Below are 23,038 nucleotides of genomic sequence, written 5' to 3' on the forward strand. Positions count from 1 at the left end.
ATCTTTTTATATACATACATAAGAATTATTGTAATTTTCATGTAAGAGTAATCAAATAGGAATACAAAAATAATAAAATTCTGTTAATAAGGTTCTTATTATAAGATTCTAAAAAGTCCGCTTATCTACAAATTAATATGTTTATGGTGGCGGCATAAAGCGTCATTTCGAGTTGAGGTTATGTTTCTGTTACGTTTGGAAAAGTACATAAATAAATGTTCATGTAGCCGTTAAATATATGTCTTTTTGTCATTTCATTGAATTATTTTTGTAAAAAAATTACGGTAAGTTGTAAAGCTTAAATGGGAATATATATGTAATGTATTAATTTCTTTCAAAGTACATTACCTTACCGGTTTATGTAAACTCAATGCTTATATTGTTTTTACAAGGTACGAATTCAAAATTAACTTTCTATTTTAATACGAGCTTAAATATTATCGTGCAAGGATTTATTTTACCTTCAAAACATATTTATTCTTATAGATATTTTCAAATCAACAAAATGTCAGGTGGTATGCTTTATGGGGGAGATGAAATTGGAGCTTTGGTATTTGACTTGGGTCATCATTCTTTGAGAGTTGGTTATGCTCAAGAAGATACTCCAAAAGCTGAAATTCCAGCAGTTGTAGGTGTAGGAGAAGATGCCAATTGTACAGCACCAAAAACAGAACCTATGGATATTGATGATAAAAAATCAGATAATAACATTACACAGTCTGGGACCAAATATTATATTGATACTACTATACTTCATGTTCCAAGAAAGAATATGGAAGTTGTTAGTTACATGAAAGATGGAATGATCGAAGATTGGGATCATTTTGAAAAGGTAACATAAAGATGAAGTATTTTGACTAAAGCTATAAATTTAAAAATATTACATACATTAAGTACAATTACATGTGCTTTAATAGGTTTTAGATTATACTTATTCCAAAGTAATCCAATCGGATGCAGAATATCATCCTGTATTATTTTCTGAATCACCATGGAATGTACGCAGTAAAAGAGAAAAACTAACTGAATTAATGTTTGAGAAATATAATGTACCAGCTTACTTTCTGGTTAAAAATGCAGTTCTTGCTGCTTTTGCAAATGGCAGAGCAACTGGTATTGTTGTTGATAGCGGGGCAACGCATACTTCTGCTGTACCAGTGCAAGATGGTTTTGTGTTAACACAAGCAATAGTCAAATCCCCCCTTGGAGGAGACTATATAAGTATGCAGTGTAGACAATTTTTACAGGTATAAATATTATTCTAAATATCATCTTATAATAAATACAAGTTGAATAATTATATTTTACAAATAATAACAGGATAATGACATTGATCTGTCCCCTTCTTATATGGTGGGTAGTAAAGAAGTTGTTAAAGATCATGAAAAGCCAAGGTGGGTAAAAAAGAAAGGGTTGCCTGAAGTTACCAAATCCTGGCACAATTACATGGTGAAGAAACTTATTCAAGATTTCCAAGCTACAGTGTTACAAGTATCAGAAACTCCGTACGATGAGAAAATCGTTTCCACAATTCCAGCTGTTCAATATGAGTTTCCTACTGGATATCATCAGGTATTGTAGCGATCGTACTGATATAGTTATCCTATAATTGTTTTGTATTTAATAATTATTAATGATGTTGTAAGGATTTTGGAAGTGAAAGATTTCGCATACCCGAAGCACTATTTGATCCTAGTATAGTACAAATGCGGGGTGGTATGGTCGGCAATACTATGTTAGGAGTAGGACATATTGTTACCACTAGCGTGGGTATGTGCGATGTTGACGTAAGACCGGCCCTTTATGGAAGTGTTGTTGTTACTGGTGGCAATTCGTTTATTCAGGTATCATATCTGTACAAATTTGTTAGTTCCTGATTTTATATAAACATTTTTATCAACATACTCTGTGTTTTATAGGGCTTTCCAGAACGTTTAAATAGAGATCTTTCTATGAGAATTCCCTCTAGCATGAGACTGAAATTGATTAGCGTTAATGGATGTGCTGAACGGCGTTTTGGAGCTTGGATAGGTGGATCTATTTTAGCATCTATCGGTACTTTTCAACAAATGTGGATTTCAAGTCAAGAATACGAAGAAAGCGGAAAAAGTCAAGTAGAACGAAAATGCCCCTAAATTAAGATGATAATTTATTTTAACTTGTCTTTATATAGTAATATTATTAATACTTGTACAAATACCTTTTAGATAACTTTGATTAAGTAAATGGTTATGAAACATTACGAAACATTATGAAAAATTAACTCTTATATACAGCAAAAAATTTGATTTTTCTTTAATATTGATTTAATCTGTGTTTTAAATGTTGATCTAAGACACGAATAAGTATCTTCTACTTATACGAGATATTAATTAAGGACTTGTAAAGTATTCAGTAAAAAATGAAAATTTTATTTATTATTAATGCACCGCATAAATGCAATAAAATTTTATAAGAAATTATGTATAAAAAGTTTTATTAAGATTTTTATATAAACTTACGGTAAAAGGCTGTGTCTGTCAAACTTCTACAACTACTACTGTTCCTTTGTCACGTTCATCTCTTTTTTCCAATAAATTTCAAGTGTAAAGACCGTTTTTTTATTTATTTTCTCTTTGAACCGTCTCTTCTTTGATCATCGCCTGTAATGTTCTATAGAGAAATTATGCTTTACAAATTATGTACGACTTGAAAACCGAACTTCAAACGGTAACTTTGATATTGATGATTCGAATGTGGCTATACACTACTTTTAATCGCCATAGCACAAGATCAAAGCATCAAATATTGCACAAAGCTAACATATCATTATGCCCTTAATAATGAATGCTAATGATCAAATATATTAAACTGACGGTACCTATTTATTTAGAAATTGTTGCTCAGTGAAAATGAAACAGTTTCAAGTATGGACAAACTCCACGTTTTTCAAACATAGTCTACTTGAATGTTACTAATCGTTTAATTAAATACAATGGATATTAAAAAATATACTTCTATAATTCAAGCAGTTCTAAAATTTGTCGGCTTTTATCCGATAAGCATGCCGAGATATCTTACATGCGTTAGTTGCATTGTACTTATGATCGTGGCACAAATTGTAACAATTTATAAAAATTGGAACGACTTAGATACTGTTTTAGACATAAGGTTTGAAGTAATTAACAATTAAATAATTCAAATTTAATAGAAGTAATAAGAAGTTCTCATTGTTTACAGTTCATCTTTGTTAACGATAGCACTTGCTGTATTAAAGTCAATAATTTGGATGTTCAACAGAAAAAGTTTGGAGTACTTTGTTAATTTCATGTTAACAAGTTATTGGAACATAGTTAAAGTTGATGTTTTTATACATTTACAAGAATATGCAATGTAAATAATATCATTAATCTCCAAACTAATAGTAATGCTACTGTAACAGTACGTTTTAATATAAATAAAAACATGTTATTTTAGATATGCTAAATACATTTCAAAGGGCTATCTTGTTTCCATGTTCAATACACTATTATTTTATAGTAGTTTACCTATTATTGAAGTACTCATTAGTAAACATCAAGATTCAAATAATAATTTTACTATGAAGAATTTTCCATTTACTGGAGCAGCCCCTGTGGCTTTTGACAAATTTCCTTTCTATCAGGTATTATACACGTTGCATATACTTTCCTTTTGCTACAAATACAATTCAACTGGAATGTTCAATTTATGCATCTACAGATTATATATATACACCAAGTGTTAGCAACAAATATCTGCGCTCTGATTATGCTTGCAACTGATGCTTTAATAGCATCTGCTTTGCTTCATACATGTGGCCATTTTGCAGTACTTAAACAACAATTAAAGGAACTTGATTCATGTATTTACTGTGTATGTATCATATCATTCGTATATAGTTTTACCGTAAAACTAATGGAATTATCATCTAAGCAATAACTTCGTACCTTATAGATAACCAATTCAGAAAATAATTTGAAAAACATAGATACCAATATGTACAATATAAAAATTCAATTGATGCATGTGATTCAACATCATCAAATCATTCTTTGGTAAATGATTTTGATACGTTTAAGTGCACATTTTACTACTATTTTCTTTTTCATTCTAATGAAATTCAGGTTTTGTGATAACATGGAAAAGAATTTTCACCTAATGCTCTTTTTACAAACTATCACTAGCAGTATCATAATTTGTTTTGTTGGATTTCAGGTTTCTACTGTAAGTATAACTTTAACCAAGTATTTTGTTTCTTAATTAACGGGAAAGTATAAAGTAAATACAAGTTCTTAATTACAGGCACTAACAGAGCATTCTAAATTAATTACATCCTTCTCTCACTTAATCGTGGCACTTTTCCAATTATTACTTTTCTGTTTTCCCGGCGATATTTTAATGCGACAGGTAAATAATATAATGTATACAATTTTTATTGAATATATAATATATATATATATATATATATATTGTTGTAAATTGATTTTTATGATGATAGAGTACTGATATAAGCACAGCTGTATACACCATTCAATGGTACAAATTGCCACGTTGTATTAAAGATGAAGTCTGCATGATCATATTACGTTCTCAAAAACCTTGTTCTATTACAGCTGGAAAACTATATGTGATGCATTTAGAAAATTTTTCTGCGGTAAAGTTTACCATACTTTTGTTTATAAAAATAACAAATATCTTTACTATTACGATCTTATTTACTATTGTATGTAAAATTATAAGAAGTAATAATTGTATCATAATCATTTACAGATACTTAGTACTGCATTTTCGTACTTCATGATGCTTAGAAGCTTTAATTCAGAAGTTTAAAATGTATATACTGACCTCTAATTGAAGTTTATACTTGTTTGCTGTATTGTGTATAAATTATGTATAAATTGTATGAATTACAACGTCCGTTACATGTATGCGCCCCATCCGAAATACATTTGACAAAGATTATCTACATTTGTTGCTTCTAGAATCAGATGATTAGTTTGTCCTTCAACACTAAGATTTAAAGCAATATTTTCTAATTTTTTTCCATGAGATCGAATCAACCCTTTAAGCCGTTGTTCTATATTCTTTATATGCTCTACAGCCTAAAATTTTTTATGTTATATTTTACATTATACTCGCATTAATTATTTAATGTAATATAACGTGTATTATAGCTTACTTTTTCATTTGTTTTTTCACCACCTTCACCGGCCTGATTCTTATTCCAGCTTACAAGTGGGTCATATACGAATGGTGTTAGCACACTTAATAATGTACTACTCTGTTGTCGAAGAACCCTCATAGTTATTTCGCAGGCACGTCTAAACGGTCCTTCAATTTTCAATGGTCCCATAGCGTCTACCATATTATGCGTTAAACGAAACGGTACACGTTCCGGCCATTCAAACAATTCTCCCTGATAATAAAATGTGTTCAGTTTTATGATTAAAAAAAACCTATTATTTTCAACTTACGTATATGTATACAGTTTAATTATATTTTATTCTATTAAACACACAACCGATTGGAATTAAATAATTTCAGTTTAACTTAACTTCACGCTCGTAACTTTTTACATACCCTGTTAAATAGACAATTAAAGTCCACATGCACGCAGTCACCACATTTAGAATCGAATAATATATTCTCTCCATGGCGGTCTCCAAGACCGAGAATGTATCCCACCATGGACATTACTGCTGTAGTTCTAATGTAAGCGGTACGTGCCTCATACCTATTTTTATATACACGCACAATACGTTTTCATTGAAAAATAAATATTCATTTGATTCATAGTTGATTAATGATGAAAGTTACCATCCATATGGATCAGGGAATGTAAGACGAAACCAATCTCCGAGTACTGAGGGATGTCGCGGTAAAAGTTGCTCTAAGAATACCTTTCTCTTTTTATCTAACAGATCTTTCAGAGCTAAAATATAATAGACAAGTAAGCAAGTTTCTTATTCAATTAATATTTAATTCGGCACTATGCTGTTTCTACTTACTGCATAACATGCTCCTAAGTTCTCTGCTTGAAATAGCAATACCTCTTTCTTTATACAAGTTCATTATAATAGGTCTAAAACCAACTAAATTTGGTACCCATTCAACCAAACCACACTCTTCGTTCAAAGGTACAACACTCTGTAATATAAGTATAAGTAATTGAAAGAAACCAATTTTTCTTCTTTTTTTTTTTTTTTTTTTTTTTATTATTATACTTACATATGTTCGAATATATAATCTTCTTTGACGTGATTCTGGATCATTTTGAAGATATTTATTTACAATATCATTAAATTCCATTAATCTAAAATCCCTTCGTAGGTCATCCTTAGGCTTACACATGAAAAGATATTCTTTACCATCTGATCCTCTTAATGTAATACGTCGTGGTCTTTGAAGCGATGGCATAACAGCTACATTCTCCTCTATCCCTACTATATGAACCCATTTTCTATGAATTGAAAAGAGGATATTATTTATATTCTTCGTGTATACGAATAACAGGTATTTTGAATGTTATACGTACGAAGAAAATGGATTATAATTTTCTAAAGATGCACCCTTAGAGGGCAAGTGAAGTTGCCTGAACTTGGTTGTTGGTATCATAATTGAACTAAAATCCTTACTCGTAAGTAAGCGTGGAAGATTTCGAGACAGTTGAGTTACGGTAGTGTTTAAAAGACCCTGCCGTAAAATCATGAATCTATAATATTTTATTGACAAGAATACTGAAATATCTTAACTTACATCCGGTATTGTTTTGTTGGATAACTCGATTAGTCGTTCCCACAATTTATGAAAATCTCTGATAAGTTTTGTCATTTCAACCGTTTTTAGTTTAGGGTGACCGAGAATTTCTTGACACCGTTTTTGGCGTGCAGGGTAGGAAGACTGAAAAAACATTTTAGATCAGGACCAATATAAATTTGTTGCTGATTGATTAGTAATCAAAAAATTTACATTGATAACCGATGCCATCATCCATAAACTGTGTTGAGGATAGGCATGAATTAACTTTGCTAATATTATACAGAGAGTATTTTGTACTTCCGTGGAGGGATGACATATTCTGGATACGAGTTGACTGAATGCAGTTAGCCACATAAATATTGGTAGCCTTTCTTGATATACCTCTGTATCGTGAAAAAAATATATGTATGCATCATTTAGTTTTTAAACTTGTTAATTTTATTACAACTATTCAATAATTACCCATAATTTTTGTCATTTTTAATAGTGCATCTTGTCGAAGTTTATTCTGTTCTAAGTTCGCGGAAGAGATAAGCCTTGATGTTGCACGAGAAGCGAAATCCAACCATATAGTTAACATTCTTGGCATAGATTGATGAATGTATTTGCACCCATACTGAAGTGACTTTCCATAGTAATTCATAGTATGTACTTGTAAGTCTCTAGAAATATAACATTTTTAATTAAAGTATTTTCATTGTAAAGTATTTTTTTAGACGTATTTACCGTCCTCTTGTATCTTTTTCTTCATCGGTCATTCTATCTATAACGGATTCATAATACTGTGCACAGTAGAGTAAACTTTTTTCCCATTCTCTCCAAACTTCAATAGCTTCTTTATAATTTATAATATTAGCATCGGTATCTACATTAACTGTTTCATCGTTGTATCTTGCATACAAAAGTTTGGCCTGAAAAAGAAAAAAAAGAAAATTAATATTAATATTAGTCTTCGGTATTATACATATATGTATATATATATATTTTGTTTAAAAATAAACCTTTGCGCACTGTTTCCTCTCTTCAACGCATTCTCTCGTGGGTAAAGTTTTGTAATATGTTGCTGGTTTGAAACAACTAGAAAAACATCGTTTTAATGTTGTAAAAGCATCTTCTTGACAACCTTTCTGCCAATATAATTGAGCTTGTTCGATATAAAGCTGTTGTGATGGACATGAATCACTAGCTGATAATATATACATGTAAGCTTGTTGGTGTAATCCACTTCTACAAAATACATAGTTGGGATATAAAGTAAAAAGAAAAAAAGATAACTAATATTTATGTATTAATAAAAGTGCATACTTTCGGGCAATTTTGGCACTTTTGAGCCAGGTTTTACCAATTTCATGCTTAAGTATCTCACTTTCATTATTGTCAATTTCTTGTTGTAATTGCACCGCTAAATCTAACGTAGCTCTGCGCATACTCAAAATAAATTCTACTCCACGCGAAGCCCGAACAAGTTGACCACGTTTCTCCCATTCTTCGAATATCATTGGTAATTGTTCTACGTCAGTTAACATGGCAGAAACTGCTTTGTCAAATTCATTTAATATATGTAACCTAATTATTGTGATAAAATTTAATAAATTTCATGTGTACATTTTTGTCACTCTTTAAAGCCATTTTAAATATTAATCTTACTTCATAATATAGGAATAACTTTGTTGATAAGCCCCCGGGCGTGAAGCATCCTCCAAAAGTGATACTAAGTTTTTTTTCAATGATAGTAAATCTGGCTTAATACCCTTCTTAAGATCTTCAAGTAGTACATGCTTTATATTTTTTTGGGGAGTGTCATCGAGTCTAGTAAAATGAGCCAATCTCCAAAATGGTTCATGTTCGATCATTAATGGTTCCAGCTCTGGCCTAAAATACAAATTTTTCTTTAATGTATTAATCGGCACCACTGTTCTTCAACATCTCCATTTTATACAACGTACCTACTCCTCAAAACTCCTTCAGTAATATGTTTCGCGGTGAAGGGTTGATCGAGACCAAGATAACACTGAATCATGCCTTGCAAATATGTATGTTTCAAAGCTCTTTTCTGAGCTAATCTTTCATAACACGTAGCTGCGTCCTACGCATATTACAAATATGTATGTCAACTACGTGTATAACAATAATAAATGTTTAAACGTTAAAAACAAATTTTATTGTACCTGAAGTTGTCCATTAACTTCATGAGCCAGAACTAATTGTTGAACTGTAGGAGTATGATCTTGGATAGCTAATATACCAGATATACCATCCGGCTCGTCTAATTGTGCATATATTTTCTACAAAGAGAAGACTGTAACCACTCAACTATCTAGTTTAATTTTTTATGAGAATTCACTTACAGCAAGTAATCCACCCTCCAATGCTTCTGACAATCGTTTGTTAGAGGAAGCCATATGTTGTTCCAAGTACATTAATGCTCTATGATATTCCCGAGATTGGTAACAACCCTTAGCTACTACTAATGTATTTAATTTCTCGCAAAATCCTAAATGAACGCCGAACTAGTGAATTTCATTAACATTTCATTATAAATTGTATTTAGTAATTGAAAGCATTACCCTTAAGTGCTTCGTATTTATGATCACGCTTTAATCGCTGTTCCCAAAGCCATCTTTGTAAATGATCTAGTACCGAAAACACAATCTATCCAAAAGTTATAATATTATAAAATTAAGAATATTGAATAAGAATATTGATTTCTACTGATTGACATACCTGAGCACAACGTGTTCGTCTAGTTTCTTCAGAAATTCTTGTATTATCTGCTTTCACGCTGTGTCCATGTCGAAGAGGTCGATGACACGACAATTCCGGATCAAGCGTAGGTTTTTTTCTGACATCGATTATCGTCAATATCTCTTCCCGTATTTTTCTGTGTTCTTCTTCTGTCCCATTCGTTATTATGTATGCTAGTTAATGGAAAATATAACTACATGTACATATAAACAAATCATTACTGTAACTGAATTTTCATATTATTAAAACAGTATTACCAAAATTACTTACATACAACATGAGGTAAACAAAATGTTAGTATTTTTATATCCCGTTTAAGCGCCAATTTACACGCTTGTAATAAGTTATTCAGCGTTTCATCACGAATGTTACTGACCATACTATAAAGCCAATTATAAGCCCAATTTTCTACCGAAGAACCGAGTTCCGAACTGTAAAAAAAGATGCAAAATAATTTAGCATTCATTCTTCTTTATTACGGTAACTAAACGTTTTGTATTTTCCAAATATTTACCTATAAATAGGATGAGGAAACATATTATCGTCACTAATGGCTGCTATCTTGTAATGTGATGTTAAGAAAGGAGTAATAATTTGCCTCATAGTTACAGGGAGACTGTTCCATAGTTGACAATTTTGTCGATTCGGTGAAATATCATATGTTTTTAAAATTTCCTACAATTTTATACATATTTGATAAAGTATAAATAAATTTGCAGAATAAAGCTCGCAACTTATTGTTAGTGCATTACATACTTGAATAGCAAGTGAAAAGCAATCCATGCTTTGACTACTTTTCTGCATTTGCAACGCTCGTACATGTTCAAAGAGTATAGCACAGGCAAATTCTTCATTCATATCAGAAATAAATTGAATGTCGTCTGAAATATTTAAAAAAAAAGAGAGAACTAAATAATAAATCACAAGTAAATTAATTATTAAATAACATACCTCTCGAAATAATTTTGCGTGGAAGAAAGCTTGGTTCAATAGCACCCAGTTCTCCTAAACATTCACCGTATAATAAACGAATAGATTCATCTTTATGTTGACACCCAATTAATAATGTATCCAATAACTAAAAAGGTATTTGTCATTATTACGTATCATTGACATAATTACATATTATAAAGAAAATAAACGTACATCAACAATCAGTGGATGAATATTTGTTCCACTTAAAATCATTTCATTTAATTTAGTTCGATGTTCGGCTAGAAATTTTTGTAAATATGTCAAAGCTCTAGCTCTTACTTCGTCTGTGTCATGAGTAATTCGTTGAAGCCATAACTTTAAATTTGCTTCAAAGCCTTCAGGCCTAAAGTTTACGTATAGCTTAGTAGATAAAACATATCTATATTAAGAACACATATACATATAAACAAAAATATTTTTTCGTATACCTAACTTGCAAAATGCGTGCTTTAATTATGTTTGAAATTTCATCGGGAACTTCCATATCATCGACAAAAAATAACTCGGCAACGTAATCAGAATTTTCTTCGTTGCATTGTATAACTAAAAACTTAAATATATTAATTACGGCTTCTGGATACATTTTTAATAATGATAATAATGATACGCATATAGTTGGTAATAATGGTCCAATTTCTTTAACATTTATACTGAAACAATTTTCAAAAATGCATAGTTATATAATTTGAAATGTTTCATGTACTTTCATTTTTCATTTACATACTTATGAATGAACGCGTTCCACGCATCGCATACAAGAGGACCGAATCCGGGTCTTTTAAATCCTAGCGACGTCCTCAGTGTTGCTAGAATTTTATACCTTAAAGGTGTTAAATATTGTGTACCCATATATCTCATCAGTGCAGCTAATGAAGCAAGTGCAGATTGTTGTGTATGTTCATCTGATTTAGGCCCAAGTTTCATATCAAAGTTTACTAATATACCGTGTAAACGTAGATTCAAATAAGATTCCTATAAATGTTACAAATATAATGTCCTTTTTTTTAATAACATACGCAACGAAGCAAATCAAAATGCAGACTTACAATTCCTTTATGTATAATGAAATTTTTTTCCAAGCTGTTATCGTAATCCGATATAATTTTTAGTAGCCCAACTATTTTTTCAGGAGATTCATGAAAATTTAACATAAGTTCTTCAAATATACCCTACAATTACATTTGTGATAAGCATTAAAACTGCACGTTAGCTGCAAAACAATATAATTTATAGTTTCATTATTATTACCATAAATGATTCTTTCGTTAAAAATGACAAACTCGTTTGCGTGATTCTTGACACTAATTCCAAACATTCTGAAGCAGTCGTAAGCGGCATGTTTAAAAATGCATAACTGCAAATATACTAATTAAAAACATTTAAATTGCAATAAAATAGTAGTAATGATAAAAGTAAATAAAATTTTACCAACGTACAGGGAAATATTCCTTTAACATTTGTTTCTCGTCCATACTAATTAATTCGGCTATATCGTGTAAAAGAACTTTTGCATTCGGTACATTAACAATAAAGGAAAGCAAAAAACAGACTGCATGATGACCATCTTTACGTAATAATTGACGTGACCCATCGTATCCGATACATTTTGCTACTCGATGTATCGATGTAGCCATATTGTAGGAATACTGTATAAAATTATAAACTGCACACTGCATTATTAACTGTAATTAAACACCGGATATTATATTTATAGAAATGTTTCTTCATTTTCAAGAGACTCGCGTACGTACCTTAAGAAAATTCCTTTTATATCGAATGTACAAAACTTTTGGAGAAACGTTTAAAAATTTAGCAATGTCGTGATATGCAGTAGTAGCAAATGCTACTGCTGCCGAAGACGAGGTCGAATATAATACAGAAATCAAAAATATGTTCAAAATTCGTCTCTCAATTATATGCAATGGAATACTAAAATTAAAAAAAGGAATTTAATTCGCATATTTTCGAATAAAATCAATAAATTTCGGTAGTTACCATGCACAATTTTTTGCTGTCACAAGTAATGTATCGTGTAAAGCATGATTTGAACTTCGCAAAGCTTTCATAAGCGCACTTGCTATGGTATTAATAAGTGATCCAACAAATTTATCCAAAGAACCAGGTACATCGTCTTCAACAGATGTCGTAGATACAGCTACAGTATTTATTTTATTCATTAATACTCCTTTTACTGTTGCAGCGATATTAAAACGAATTACTGAATTTTCATCTTCCATGTATGGAAACCACAGTTTTGCTACTTCGGTGTTATTAAACGATGAAATGTGATTTGAAAAGCAGAGAATGTTTTCAGAAATGCGCAAACGTACTGAAGCAAAGTTTGAAGACAATAAACTGAAACATTGATTAAGCAGACGATCATGTTCTTCTGAGACATGATAAATATTAGCATTTTCAGAGCTGCTTTCAGAGCAATTGTTACAACGCTTGCATTGTATCGTCCATTTTGTAACATTTGTATCCCTGTTGATGAAACATCCCTTTATCAAACATTTCAGTAATTACAGAAAAAATTAAGTACCTACAAAAATTACCTTATAAAAGTTGCATGTCCAGATAAATAACAACTCATTTTACCTAATACAATCACAAGCATTTCGTGAACCTTTTGTTCATTTGAATGTAATGCAGGTTGAAGAACATATTTTGAAATATCTTCTAATTTTATTTCTCCATTTTTTAAAAGCAAAATACTATTCCTAAAAATTTGTTTAAATATTAATACATAGATATATATTTCCGATACATAAATTTTTGAACAAAGAATACTTACAACACTGCTCCTATCGATAATTCCGTATCGCAGTTAATTATACAGGTATTCAATATTTTTAACCGGTCTGTTACATTACCATATTCACACAAAACTTCAAGACATTTTAACATTGTAGCATTGTCAAGAGACCTGGTAGTTTCTTTCATGTGATTACTCACTACATTCTCAGAAATTTCAATATGTTGAGTAAATGGTAATGCTAATATTTTCTCAATTAAGTCTTTATTTGACTCATTATGTGCCATAAGATGAGCTAAATTTTCAAAAATAATTTTTTTCTGCTCACAATGTTCCGAATTTAAATTCTGCAGGAGTATATTCAAGATGTCTTTTAATTCGTTTGTATATAAATTTGTAGGCAATTTTAGGTCTTTCAGCCAAGACTGTAAAATACGCGAGGCTTTTAAAATATGAAGAGATTTGTCAAATTTTCTCATTTCTGTTGCAGTTATTAATTCTTTCTTCAATAAATTCCATGATTTGCAAATATCACTGACAGAACTACTTTTACTACCAGTGTATTTAACATCAATGAGAACGGTTTGGACGAAAATGTCAATAAAATCCTGCAACAATTTCACACTATCTAATCATCACACGAAAATATATACACGTTACAAGAAGATCCATAAACTTGATAAACTGTTACAAACCGGAAAATGGTCGAAATACGAAACAAGTTTCTGTACTTCAGAAAAGGTACAGATTCTTGGTTCCTTCATAAAATATCGTCGAATTTTATTACACGCAGCTTCTTTAAGTGCTTCCACAGCACTGAGTTTAGGAGCAAACCCTAAACATCAATTTTTAATTCACACTTTATTATAGGGAAACAACCCGAAAAATATTTACACGTAGTTAACTTACATATTAGTTCATAAACTGTTAGATCAATGATTTGAAAACATACTTCTATACTATTCACAAATGTAGGTAAAAACTGAATAAATTGAACTAGCGTCCATAAAAATTGTCTCAATTGATTTTCTGATAGTTCATTCAAGTTCGACCATGTAGGAATTCCTTTAATAACTTCAATAGTATAAAGAATCAAACTTTCAAATTCCTTCAAATTAAAATTAAAAAATTAATAATTAACATAAATTTCTTAACGTTTCTTTACACTAGGCTTACCTGTCTCTCCAATAACGAAAATTTCATCAATTTTACGCAAACATCTAATGCTACAAATTTCACATTTGGAACAGATATCATAATAACTTGCAATACTGTTTGAGAGAGTACTTTCTGATTCCAACCTGAAATCCCTGTTTTTTCTATGATCTGAAAAAATTAATACAATCCTTATTATAATAACATGAAACAGGTGAATAAAATTTAAACTCAAACATATTACTTTTAATATAGATATCTGAACCAATGGTATATTAGAACACTTTAGTGTAATAGGAAATGCTTGTAGATCTAGATTCTCTATAATGTTCCTTTCCGCATTAAACTTGTCCAATACAATTTCATTTTCATCTAAATTTGTTTTATAAAATTCTGATATCTCTGAAATTGATAAAATTAATCATATTTGCAAACTTACTCTTGTACATTACCATTACATACCTTGAAGAATATTCATATATTCGAGACTAATTGTTTCAAACATTGTAATGTGATGTCTAGATAATATACGAAGCATACAAGCTTGTATTTCTATACTGTTGTTTAAAATATTATCACTTAAAGGATCTCCAATTATATGAAACATTATCCCAAATAGCCAGGTGCCAAATGCTGTAAATTCAACACAATTTGACTTTAACATTACAAAATACTAATGATATAATTAATATTTATATTTATTATATAATTCTTTTTACCAGCATATTGACATTGTAATGTTTCATTTGGTATCCCATTATTGAAAGGTGGAACTAAAACTGTAGTCAAAGTAGCAGATCCCTTAAGTATTGACTCCAACAGAGAAGAAAGCATTTGCTTGGCTGTTGCATTTTTTAAATCAGAAAAGATTGCAATCACAGGGCTATTAATGAACTTCCATACTGAGTCTGCTACTGTTACACTACTGTAAAAATGAATGGTAATATATATTATTTCAATTGTTAATCATTATATATAAATGAAATTACATTCTGTTAAGGAACTGTATGAAATAATTTACCTGCTATTATTTTGAAGAATCATTGAGCTATCATTTACTTCCATACTACTCTTCAAGCTTCAATACACGATAGAAGATGTATAAAATTAATTGTACCGTCATAAGACAAAGGAAGACAACAATACAACTATTAATCTTGTTTAAAACCTGTTATAGAATATCAACTACCTTATTTATTACAAACAAGAAATACTGTTCCCGCGACTGGGATCCTCTACGGTTAGAATTCAGCGGTAAAATCATCAACTTTTGAATTAGCGTCGTGAAATTTCTTCGATGAGAAGTCGGCTTTAGTGTTTATGCTAACCAAGTTTTATGATTATGTATTTTTTTCGGTATATTACTTTTGTCATGAAAGATTGATTTCCGCTTATAAAATACACGTGACAGCATAACACCGGTGCTAATTTGCTTGGAGAGTTTTGGTTGTGCTCAAATACAACAGAGTTGCAAGCAGTCTCGTCGTTTAACCTCAGAAACCTTTATATCATTAAATAAATCCTTATATTCAATTGATTAAAAATGTGTTAATTGCAGTAAGTACAAATTTTGGGATTTATTAATTTTACACATCTTGTGAAATGATGTTACATTTTATATAACCTTCCAGACAGCAGTACAGTTATCATTATACTCAATAGAACTAAGTTATGTATTTCGTTTGAAATATATCAAATATTACAACAAAATAGATTTATATATAAGAAATGAGTGAAATTGCACCAATTAATGATGTGCCTGAAAGCAATGGTGGGCCAGATCAGCCCATTTACAATGGAGAAACCGAAGAACATACCAGTATGATAAATTTTTGTTTCAATTTAATATTAACACAGTATTTAAACAGTCACATGTTTAATATAATAATTCATTCCTTAGACAAATCACCAGCAAGTGGAGAGGATAAGACACCAGATTCTGTATGTGATAATGGAATTAAAAAGAATAACACATCTGTTGTGGGTAGTAATGCTACTAATACAACTAATAGAGCTAAAAAGAGGAAAAAAGCACCTAGAGATGCAACTGCTCCAAAGCAGCCATTAACAGGTTATTTTAGGTATGACTTTGCGTATCCAAAATAAGTAGATATAAAATAAACAAAAACTATTAACTAAGTAAGAAAATCCAATACAGGTTTTTAAATGATCGAAGAGAAAAAGTAAGGAGTGAAAATCCAACACTGTCATTTGCTGAAATCACAAAACTTCTTGCTTCTGAATGGAGTAATTTACCCACTGATCAAAAGCAACAATATTTAGATGCAGCAGAACAAGACAAAGAACGTTATAATCGTGAGTTTAGTGATTATAAGCAAACAGAAGCATATCGTTTGTTTAGTGAAAAACAATCTTCAGAGAAACAACAAGAAAACAGAAAACAAGAAAGGAATGGAACGGACCTGAACTCTGAGCAGAATGTATGATACTTTCATTTCCTTCAGTTTTTTGTTCATTATATTAATAACAATAATAACAATAATAATAATAATATTTAATTTTTTCATTAGGATATTCAACAAGATAAAGACAATGACTTTACAGGCTTTGATATACCTATTTTTACAGAAGAATTTTTGGATCATAACAAAGGTAAATGAAAATAGTTTTCGTATTTTCATGAAACTAATTTACAAATTTCATTTATGTTTCATGTTGTATTTATAGCATGTGAAGCAGAATTAAGACAATTGAGAAAAGCCACCTCAGATTATGAGGCTCAAAATGCTGTTCTTCAGCGACATGTAGATAGTCTATATGCGGCGGTAAATCGTTTAGAATCTGAAACAAATCAACAACGCACGACAAATCAGGCTTTACAACGTCACTTAGACTCTCTTCGTTCACAATTAGCTGGTTGTTTTGCCACAGTACCACTCCCAGGTTGAATTTTTAAAATTATTCTTCAATCGTTATTTGTGTTTTATACTGTTTATAAATATCGATTGTTTATTTCTAGGAACAAATGAAGGTGCAACGTTACAAAATATTGATAGTTACGTGGAAAGACTCGAATCATTATTAAGTGGTAATACCGAACAGTCTTTGCGAAATGCTGTGCGTAATGCCGTATCTCGCCTCGAATTAAGTGGATGACGATCGCCCCCCGGTAGTACAACTACTACATCAATAAAACATCATCGTTCAAGGCATTCACATCGAAAATAAAAAAAAGTAATTATATTCTTTTTTACATATTTTGTAAAATATATATATATATATTTTTTTTTAAGTTACATATGCTGCATACGTTGACAATGACAGTATATCTGTACCATATGTAACAATAACTTTCTTCTTTCGTTTTATGGTTTGAGAATCATCTGTTATTTTTTAAGTGAATGTAATTTATACGATATAATTACTTATATGCAGTTACACATACGAACATAAGCTATTCGTTTATGTAATTTACATACATATGTATATGTACATGTATAATTACTCTGTAGCATAATACCAAAGTATCATAATGGTACTGCCGACTATTTATTAATAAATTTTTTAAACTTACTATTGATTTTTCTTCATATTTTTCATAATATTTTCAAGTTGATTCCATGAATATCTGGAAATAAAGTAACACATAATAATCATAGGTACATAAGTACATATTTCAAAAATTAGTTTTCACGACCATTTTTACCTAAATGATGCTGCATTTGGACGTCGATTTTTCTCCAAATCACTTAAAATATTTTCAATTTGTGGCGATAAAAATTGTACTATATCAGTCATTGCTGGTAAAATTGAACGTAATAATTCAAAAGTATTATGTTGATTTGATATTAAGGATTTTTGAACAACACTAGATATAACATTGTTTAACTTATTCCTGAAATTTATTAGTTTAATAAATTACTGTTCGAAAATCGACGTAAAATTAATTGCAAAAAAAAAAAAAAAAAAAATACCAACTGCAATGAACGGTTTTCTTTGTAATATGAATTCCTAGTAACGTTATTTATAAAATCAATAGTTTGTTGTTTATGTGGATGATGATCATGAACTTTTATGTAGCATCCAAAAATATGGGGTGAGCAAATCAATATGATGTATTCTATTATATGACATGGATAATTTTTCTCACCCTTAAGTAGATTTTGTAGAATGATCATTACCTAGAATTTATTGAAAAATATGTCCGATTATGATATGTTCTTTCGAAAAAGGTATATATGATACATACCAGATAAGAATGCTTATGCATTAAGTTGTCATTAGTAATTGTAAAAAAATTCGTCACCAATATTTCGAATATCAAGTGGATAAAATCTGCTTTTGCATCTTTAAAACACTTTAGTAATGAGTCAGATACTTTAAAATTGTTTGTATTAGTAATTGGAGTTATTAAAAGAGTCATATACTGATCGAAAAGATCTCGTATTAGTACTTGAAGAGATATATCACTTTTAACATTAAGGGTTTCTATGCCTAAAAGTATCATAGAAAATGTCTTTTTTCCCAAATTTTTTAAAAACGGCTGTTCTACTGATAATATTGTCTTATTCAATAATATTTTAAACATATTGTTTGGTTGGTTCTACGGAAAAGACTTACGTTAATTTATCTTATATACTTATTTATCAATTATATTTTACAGCCAAATATATTTATACTTACTTTAGAATATAGCATAGTAGAGGTACAAAGAATTAAAGTCCCAATGCATCTGTATATCCACAAAGCTAATTCAGAATCATTTGTTTCTTCTGTAACTGGTGTAAGGATCCATTTTTCTATATGATTAAAATATTGTTTCCATTTTATGTCATACTGAATTCGTTCTTGTTCAGTCTGAAATATATAAATAATTAATACTTTGTGACTGAATTATACCTTTAAATTTTTTAAATGTATACCTTCAAAATGTTTCGTTTCTTCATAGCGTGCATCATAAATATTAATACAGATTCTCTACTCGTTTGAAATTCTTGAATATCATTAGATGTTTCAAACATTTGTTGTATTTCACTTAACTGTGATACATAATTCTGTAGAATTTTTATTTCATCTCCATTTGTATTATGACCAATAATAGAACATTTTATCCATGCCTACAATTCAAGGATAGGATTACTGAAAACTTCATTACTGAAAACCTTTTATTGAGAAACTTTAATTACCGACTTGAACAATTACTGTATCGAAATTTTTTATTTCTTTTTTTAGGTCTTGAATTGCTTGTTTCCGCTCCAGTATTAGCATAAGATAATACCTTGTGATTCTAAAATGAATTTAACGTGATATATTCATAATGATTGTACTTGATAATTATTCTTATTTTACCTAATGTCTTTAACGATTATCGAGGACGCAAAGTGTTGGAATAAAGACATAGCTGAATGTTTATGCTTTTTTGCTATTGTCGGATTTCTCAGTGCTTCTAAAGTAAATGCAACAGCAAGTTTTGCGATATCTCTGTAGTGATCGCTGGTAAGAGCGGGATCAAAAACCAGCTGCCGTACTCTACACGCGACGTAACACCATAAAGCAACCAACATCTTTTCTACGCCGTCTAAACCTATTAAATAACTAAATTAAAGAAACAGATGGAAATGAAATAAATAATATTAGCTAATCAAAAAATAATGAACCTGTATTAGAGGAATTAGTATTAATGAGAAAAACACATTTGTCGAAAACGTTAATTAATTTTCTTGTTAATGTTCCAACTATTTTATTTGGACATTCTAACAAATACCGATCTATCCATCCACTTAGTAGCAAATGTTCTCCTAATTCCATGTTACACGATGATAAGACTGTACCGAATACATCGACAAAATTACTCATCATTGAACGGGAAGTATCATCTTTACGGCAACATACAGTATTTACCTACAAATACAACTGAAATAAATGTGGGATTAATGAAATTAATTACAATAAAAATTTGTACTATACCGTATCTATATAGAGAGAAGCTATACTTGTAAGATTGAGCTTAAGATCGTTGTACAAGAGAAGAACAGTCAACTTTCCTTTCCAAATTAAGATATATTTTTTGCTATTCTCACTATTGTATTCTCTTATCGCTGGTAAAAGGTCAAGCATTACCGTACACTGTAACCAAAAAGTCATGTATTTATAATAATAATAGTAATAATAATAATAATAATAAACATTTGAAAGAAAAACAATTTAAGGTACGTGTAAAATACTTACAACATTTGTAGTGTCTGCAGTTATTGCTAATGTTAAAAATAATGAAATGAAATTATATAAACCAGTTATAGTAAATTCTTGAACTTTGCTTTTAGAAAATTTTGAATAGATACGACTTTTGATTTGGTTCCAATGTTTTATGTCACTGTTACTATAATTTATTCGTAAAAATGATCCTGTAATATATACTTAAAATTACCGTCTTTATTAAAGTTGCCTTAAAAAAGAATACTCACCAAGTAAACGTAGAAACATTCCATAACTTGACTCTTTGACACATTCTACATTATTAATTCTGTCTTTTACTTGTTTAAGGATATCTGTAGCTGTTTTCCTATTAAAATACTCTGTTTTAACAAATTGTGGTAAATTGCATTGCATAGATGTACGTAAGTTATTTACATACTTTTCAACTGATAAAGTCCAAGGACCAGTTGCTTGTAATAAAAATGGTTCATCTAATCTTTTATGAAAGCAATCCCACAGAAGAGAAATTATTGATACCCGTGGCTGCCACCAATTAATAACAATAGTACTTAATAAAGGTATCATGATACGTAATTCTTCATCAATTGCATCTCTTTCACCATCTTTTCCACCTTTAGAGATGTATGTTTTCAAAATTTTTTCAAGTTGCTCATAATTAGGCTTGATCTTTAACAAATATAAAGTCCATGTAAATTTAATACAATTAAATTTAATACAATAAAATAAAGTATAATCACCCTTGAACATTTCGATCCCAAATATACACCATCATTATTGTATCCATATAAAAGTGAAAGATTGTATATTATCCAAAGACAAAATAATTCAGAATTTTTACAAGGTATTAAAGATTGGTATCTAGGTTCTTGTTTACTGTCGGATACATTTCTATTAAATAATTCATCCATACAGTCGTTTACATAATCCCAAAAAGTCTATACATAAAGGAAAATTTGTAAATATTTTATGACATTGTTTCAATACATATGTAATAATACAAAAAATTCTAATACTAGTACCTTCGATTTCATTCTTTCAGATAAGTTATCAGTAAATACTTGAAACATAAGCCATAATTCTCGAATACAAGTACAATTATATGGAGTCTTTTGTTGTAAATTTACCAAAGGCACCTAAAATATGTTACAAGAATGATTTAATCTGTCTAATCATAACTTTCTTGGATAAAGTATGTCTTTTACCGTTTCAAACACTTTTAATGAAATATAAATTAGATCATTAATAATCATTTTTTGAATGTTTTCAAATTCATCTAATTGATTTTCCATTGAATACTGGCAATATGTGTTTCTTGTATACATTAATGAAATAAAGAGCCATCGTAATTCTATGTGCATATGGTACATATGATATTCTGGTTGTGTGCACTGCAACATATAATTTATATTAAAAATATATAGGCAACATTATACCTTTCGGTGTAAGCCTCTTAGATATGTATTTACAGACCTGATTACCCAACTTAGAGGGCGCATAATGAAATGTAGCATCTGGGATACTTCTTAATCGATTAAGGAATCTTTTCATAGTATCAAATAATGCATTAAACTCATTTTCAATGTCCTCGTTTATAACAAGCAAGGAATGAAGGTCCCATTTTATGCTAAAAAAAAGTCATGTTATTAAAACATGAACAGTTTAAACAATAATAATTATAGATAAGAAAAACTACCTTACCTATTCAAATATGCTCGAATATATGAAACAAATTCAGATACTGTACATCTTATATAATAAAAATCAGTATTGTCTATCGTAGAATTTAAAACTTGACTATAACTCTCATGTCTACAGAGGATTTTCAGCTGCATACTGTGAACAAATATTTAAAAAACTTAAGAGAAAGTCTCTTATAACCATATGTAATAAGATAAAATAAGTATTTCTCACTCCATGCATTTTATGTAATGTTTCAAATCTAACAGAACTGTTGATGCAGACACAGTGCATTCAAATAGTTGTATGTCCACATCTGACAAAAGGTGTTCATCTCGTGGATATAAAACATTTTCCACTTCTCCACTTGAGAATAAACCATCTTTACTTAATTCCCAATCATTAAAATTCACCTTTCCATTGCAATTAAAAGTTAAACAAACATCCATCTGTACCATGACTTATCAGTGACTACAAAGCACTACAGAGGCAAAAGACTGGACATGCCTTTGTTTTCAAGGGGTTATGATTTAGGGGGTCCCAGATCAGTCTATACCAGTCCCGTTTTTACCACACCACAGACTGACATCTGACAAGACCCAATTTTCACTCTCTTTGATTCTGTTTTCTTTTCAATTCAGCACAAGACTGAAAAATTCTATACAAAAACAGCTGAAACTATTCAACAAGTTGCCGATCCATTTTCGGTAACAGGGGAAACTACGGTAAATCGGTAAGTAACTTCTACTGGTTTCCGATAGGGAGCGCTGGTGTTTCCCTGTTATGGAAAAGCGA

The 23,038-nt window shown here is 30.1% G+C and overlaps 5 protein-coding genes across 14 annotated transcripts; 3 read left to right on the forward strand and 2 right to left on the reverse strand.

Moving 5' to 3' along the window:
* The first annotated feature begins 84 nt into the window (after nucleotides 1–84).
* Nucleotides 85–2,597, forward strand: LOC114873478 (actin-like protein 6B). Of its 2 annotated transcripts, none has more exons than XM_029181854.2 (6): nucleotides 85–284; nucleotides 487–832; nucleotides 918–1,247; nucleotides 1,321–1,572; nucleotides 1,647–1,844; nucleotides 1,920–2,597. In XM_029181854.2, exons 2-6 carry the CDS (start codon nucleotides 506–508, stop codon nucleotides 2,133–2,135), a joined length of 1,323 nt encoding a protein of 440 aa, XP_029037687.1. In that variant the 5' UTR covers nucleotides 85–284; nucleotides 487–505; the 3' UTR covers nucleotides 2,136–2,597. The 2 variants fall into 2 exon arrangements, with proteins under 2 accessions (XP_029037687.1, XP_029037686.1); XM_029181853.2 differs by having other exon boundaries at nucleotides 86–392.
* Nucleotides 2,565–15,643, reverse strand: LOC114873470 (serine/threonine-protein kinase ATR). Of its 4 annotated transcripts, none has more exons than XR_003788945.2 (41): nucleotides 15,411–15,643; nucleotides 15,109–15,314; nucleotides 14,852–15,022; nucleotides 14,634–14,791; nucleotides 14,411–14,560; nucleotides 14,144–14,342; nucleotides 13,930–14,069; nucleotides 13,274–13,842; nucleotides 13,035–13,199; nucleotides 12,475–12,963; nucleotides 12,231–12,408; nucleotides 11,916–12,161; nucleotides 11,728–11,844; nucleotides 11,526–11,648; nucleotides 11,204–11,451; nucleotides 10,908–11,129; nucleotides 10,651–10,822; nucleotides 10,456–10,582; nucleotides 10,261–10,385; nucleotides 10,019–10,179; nucleotides 9,775–9,935; nucleotides 9,484–9,677; nucleotides 9,327–9,411; nucleotides 9,108–9,253; nucleotides 8,928–9,044; nucleotides 8,706–8,845; nucleotides 8,407–8,631; nucleotides 8,065–8,325; nucleotides 7,761–7,986; nucleotides 7,486–7,670; nucleotides 7,222–7,421; nucleotides 6,970–7,142; nucleotides 6,757–6,900; nucleotides 6,536–6,693; nucleotides 6,229–6,460; nucleotides 6,009–6,147; nucleotides 5,818–5,932; nucleotides 5,581–5,734; nucleotides 5,180–5,416; nucleotides 4,846–5,102; nucleotides 2,565–2,652 (listed from the first exon to the last, which is right to left on the reverse strand). XR_003788945.2 is itself a non-coding variant. In XM_029181830.2 (40 exons), the coding sequence occupies exons 1-40, from the start codon at nucleotides 15,452–15,454 to the stop codon at nucleotides 4,920–4,922; spliced, it is 7,485 nt and encodes a 2,494-aa protein (XP_029037663.2). In that variant the 5' UTR covers nucleotides 15,455–15,643; the 3' UTR covers nucleotides 4,805–4,919. The 4 variants fall into 4 exon arrangements, 1 of the variants encoding a protein (XP_029037663.2); XR_006829772.1 differs by lacking the exon at nucleotides 2,565–2,652 and adding an exon at nucleotides 3,162–4,621; XM_029181830.2 differs by lacking the exon at nucleotides 2,565–2,652 and having other exon boundaries at nucleotides 4,805–5,102.
* On the forward strand, nucleotides 2,975–4,260 carry LOC114873361 (putative odorant receptor 85d). Its single transcript, XM_046287416.1, has 6 exons — nucleotides 2,975–3,150; nucleotides 3,220–3,372; nucleotides 3,457–3,643; nucleotides 3,721–3,873; nucleotides 3,955–4,055; nucleotides 4,125–4,260. Exons 1-6 carry the CDS (start codon nucleotides 2,975–2,977, stop codon nucleotides 4,258–4,260), a joined length of 906 nt encoding a protein of 301 aa, XP_046143372.1.
* On the forward strand, nucleotides 15,238–17,923 carry LOC114873479 (high mobility group protein 20A). Its single transcript, XM_029181855.1, has 9 exons — nucleotides 15,238–15,329; nucleotides 15,567–15,643; nucleotides 15,769–15,946; nucleotides 16,021–16,208; nucleotides 16,290–16,470; nucleotides 16,548–16,830; nucleotides 16,921–17,002; nucleotides 17,078–17,293; nucleotides 17,370–17,923. The coding sequence occupies exons 4-9, from the start codon at nucleotides 16,118–16,120 to the stop codon at nucleotides 17,504–17,506; spliced, it is 990 nt and encodes a 329-aa protein (XP_029037688.1). The 5' UTR covers nucleotides 15,238–15,329; nucleotides 15,567–15,643; nucleotides 15,769–15,946; nucleotides 16,021–16,117; the 3' UTR covers nucleotides 17,507–17,923.
* LOC114873474 (protein MMS22-like) lies at nucleotides 17,009–22,975 on the reverse strand. Of its 6 annotated transcripts, XM_046287414.1 has the most exons (20): nucleotides 22,478–22,975; nucleotides 22,265–22,399; nucleotides 22,037–22,190; nucleotides 21,769–21,954; nucleotides 21,586–21,699; nucleotides 21,304–21,501; nucleotides 20,985–21,232; nucleotides 20,815–20,912; nucleotides 20,579–20,766; nucleotides 20,318–20,476; nucleotides 20,008–20,251; nucleotides 19,700–19,934; nucleotides 19,541–19,637; nucleotides 19,273–19,467; nucleotides 19,034–19,207; nucleotides 18,600–18,953; nucleotides 18,329–18,531; nucleotides 18,057–18,245; nucleotides 17,925–17,978; nucleotides 17,009–17,191 (listed from the first exon to the last, which is right to left on the reverse strand). In XM_046287414.1, coding segments are annotated over exons 1-20 (3,450 nt in total). In that variant the 5' UTR covers nucleotides 22,702–22,975; the 3' UTR covers nucleotides 17,009–17,190. The 6 variants fall into 6 exon arrangements, with proteins under 6 accessions (XP_046143370.1, XP_046143371.1, XP_029037677.2 ...); XM_046287415.1 differs by lacking the exon at nucleotides 17,009–17,191 and having other exon boundaries at nucleotides 17,737–17,978; nucleotides 20,579–20,754; XM_029181844.2 differs by lacking the exon at nucleotides 17,009–17,191 and having other exon boundaries at nucleotides 17,737–17,978.
* Between the last annotated feature and the right edge of the window lie 63 nt (nucleotides 22,976–23,038).

Source organism: Osmia bicornis, chromosome 10 (genome assembly GCF_907164935.1).
Source record: "Osmia bicornis bicornis chromosome 10, iOsmBic2.1, whole genome shotgun sequence".
NCBI lineage: Eukaryota > Metazoa > Arthropoda > Insecta > Hymenoptera > Megachilidae > Osmia > Osmia bicornis.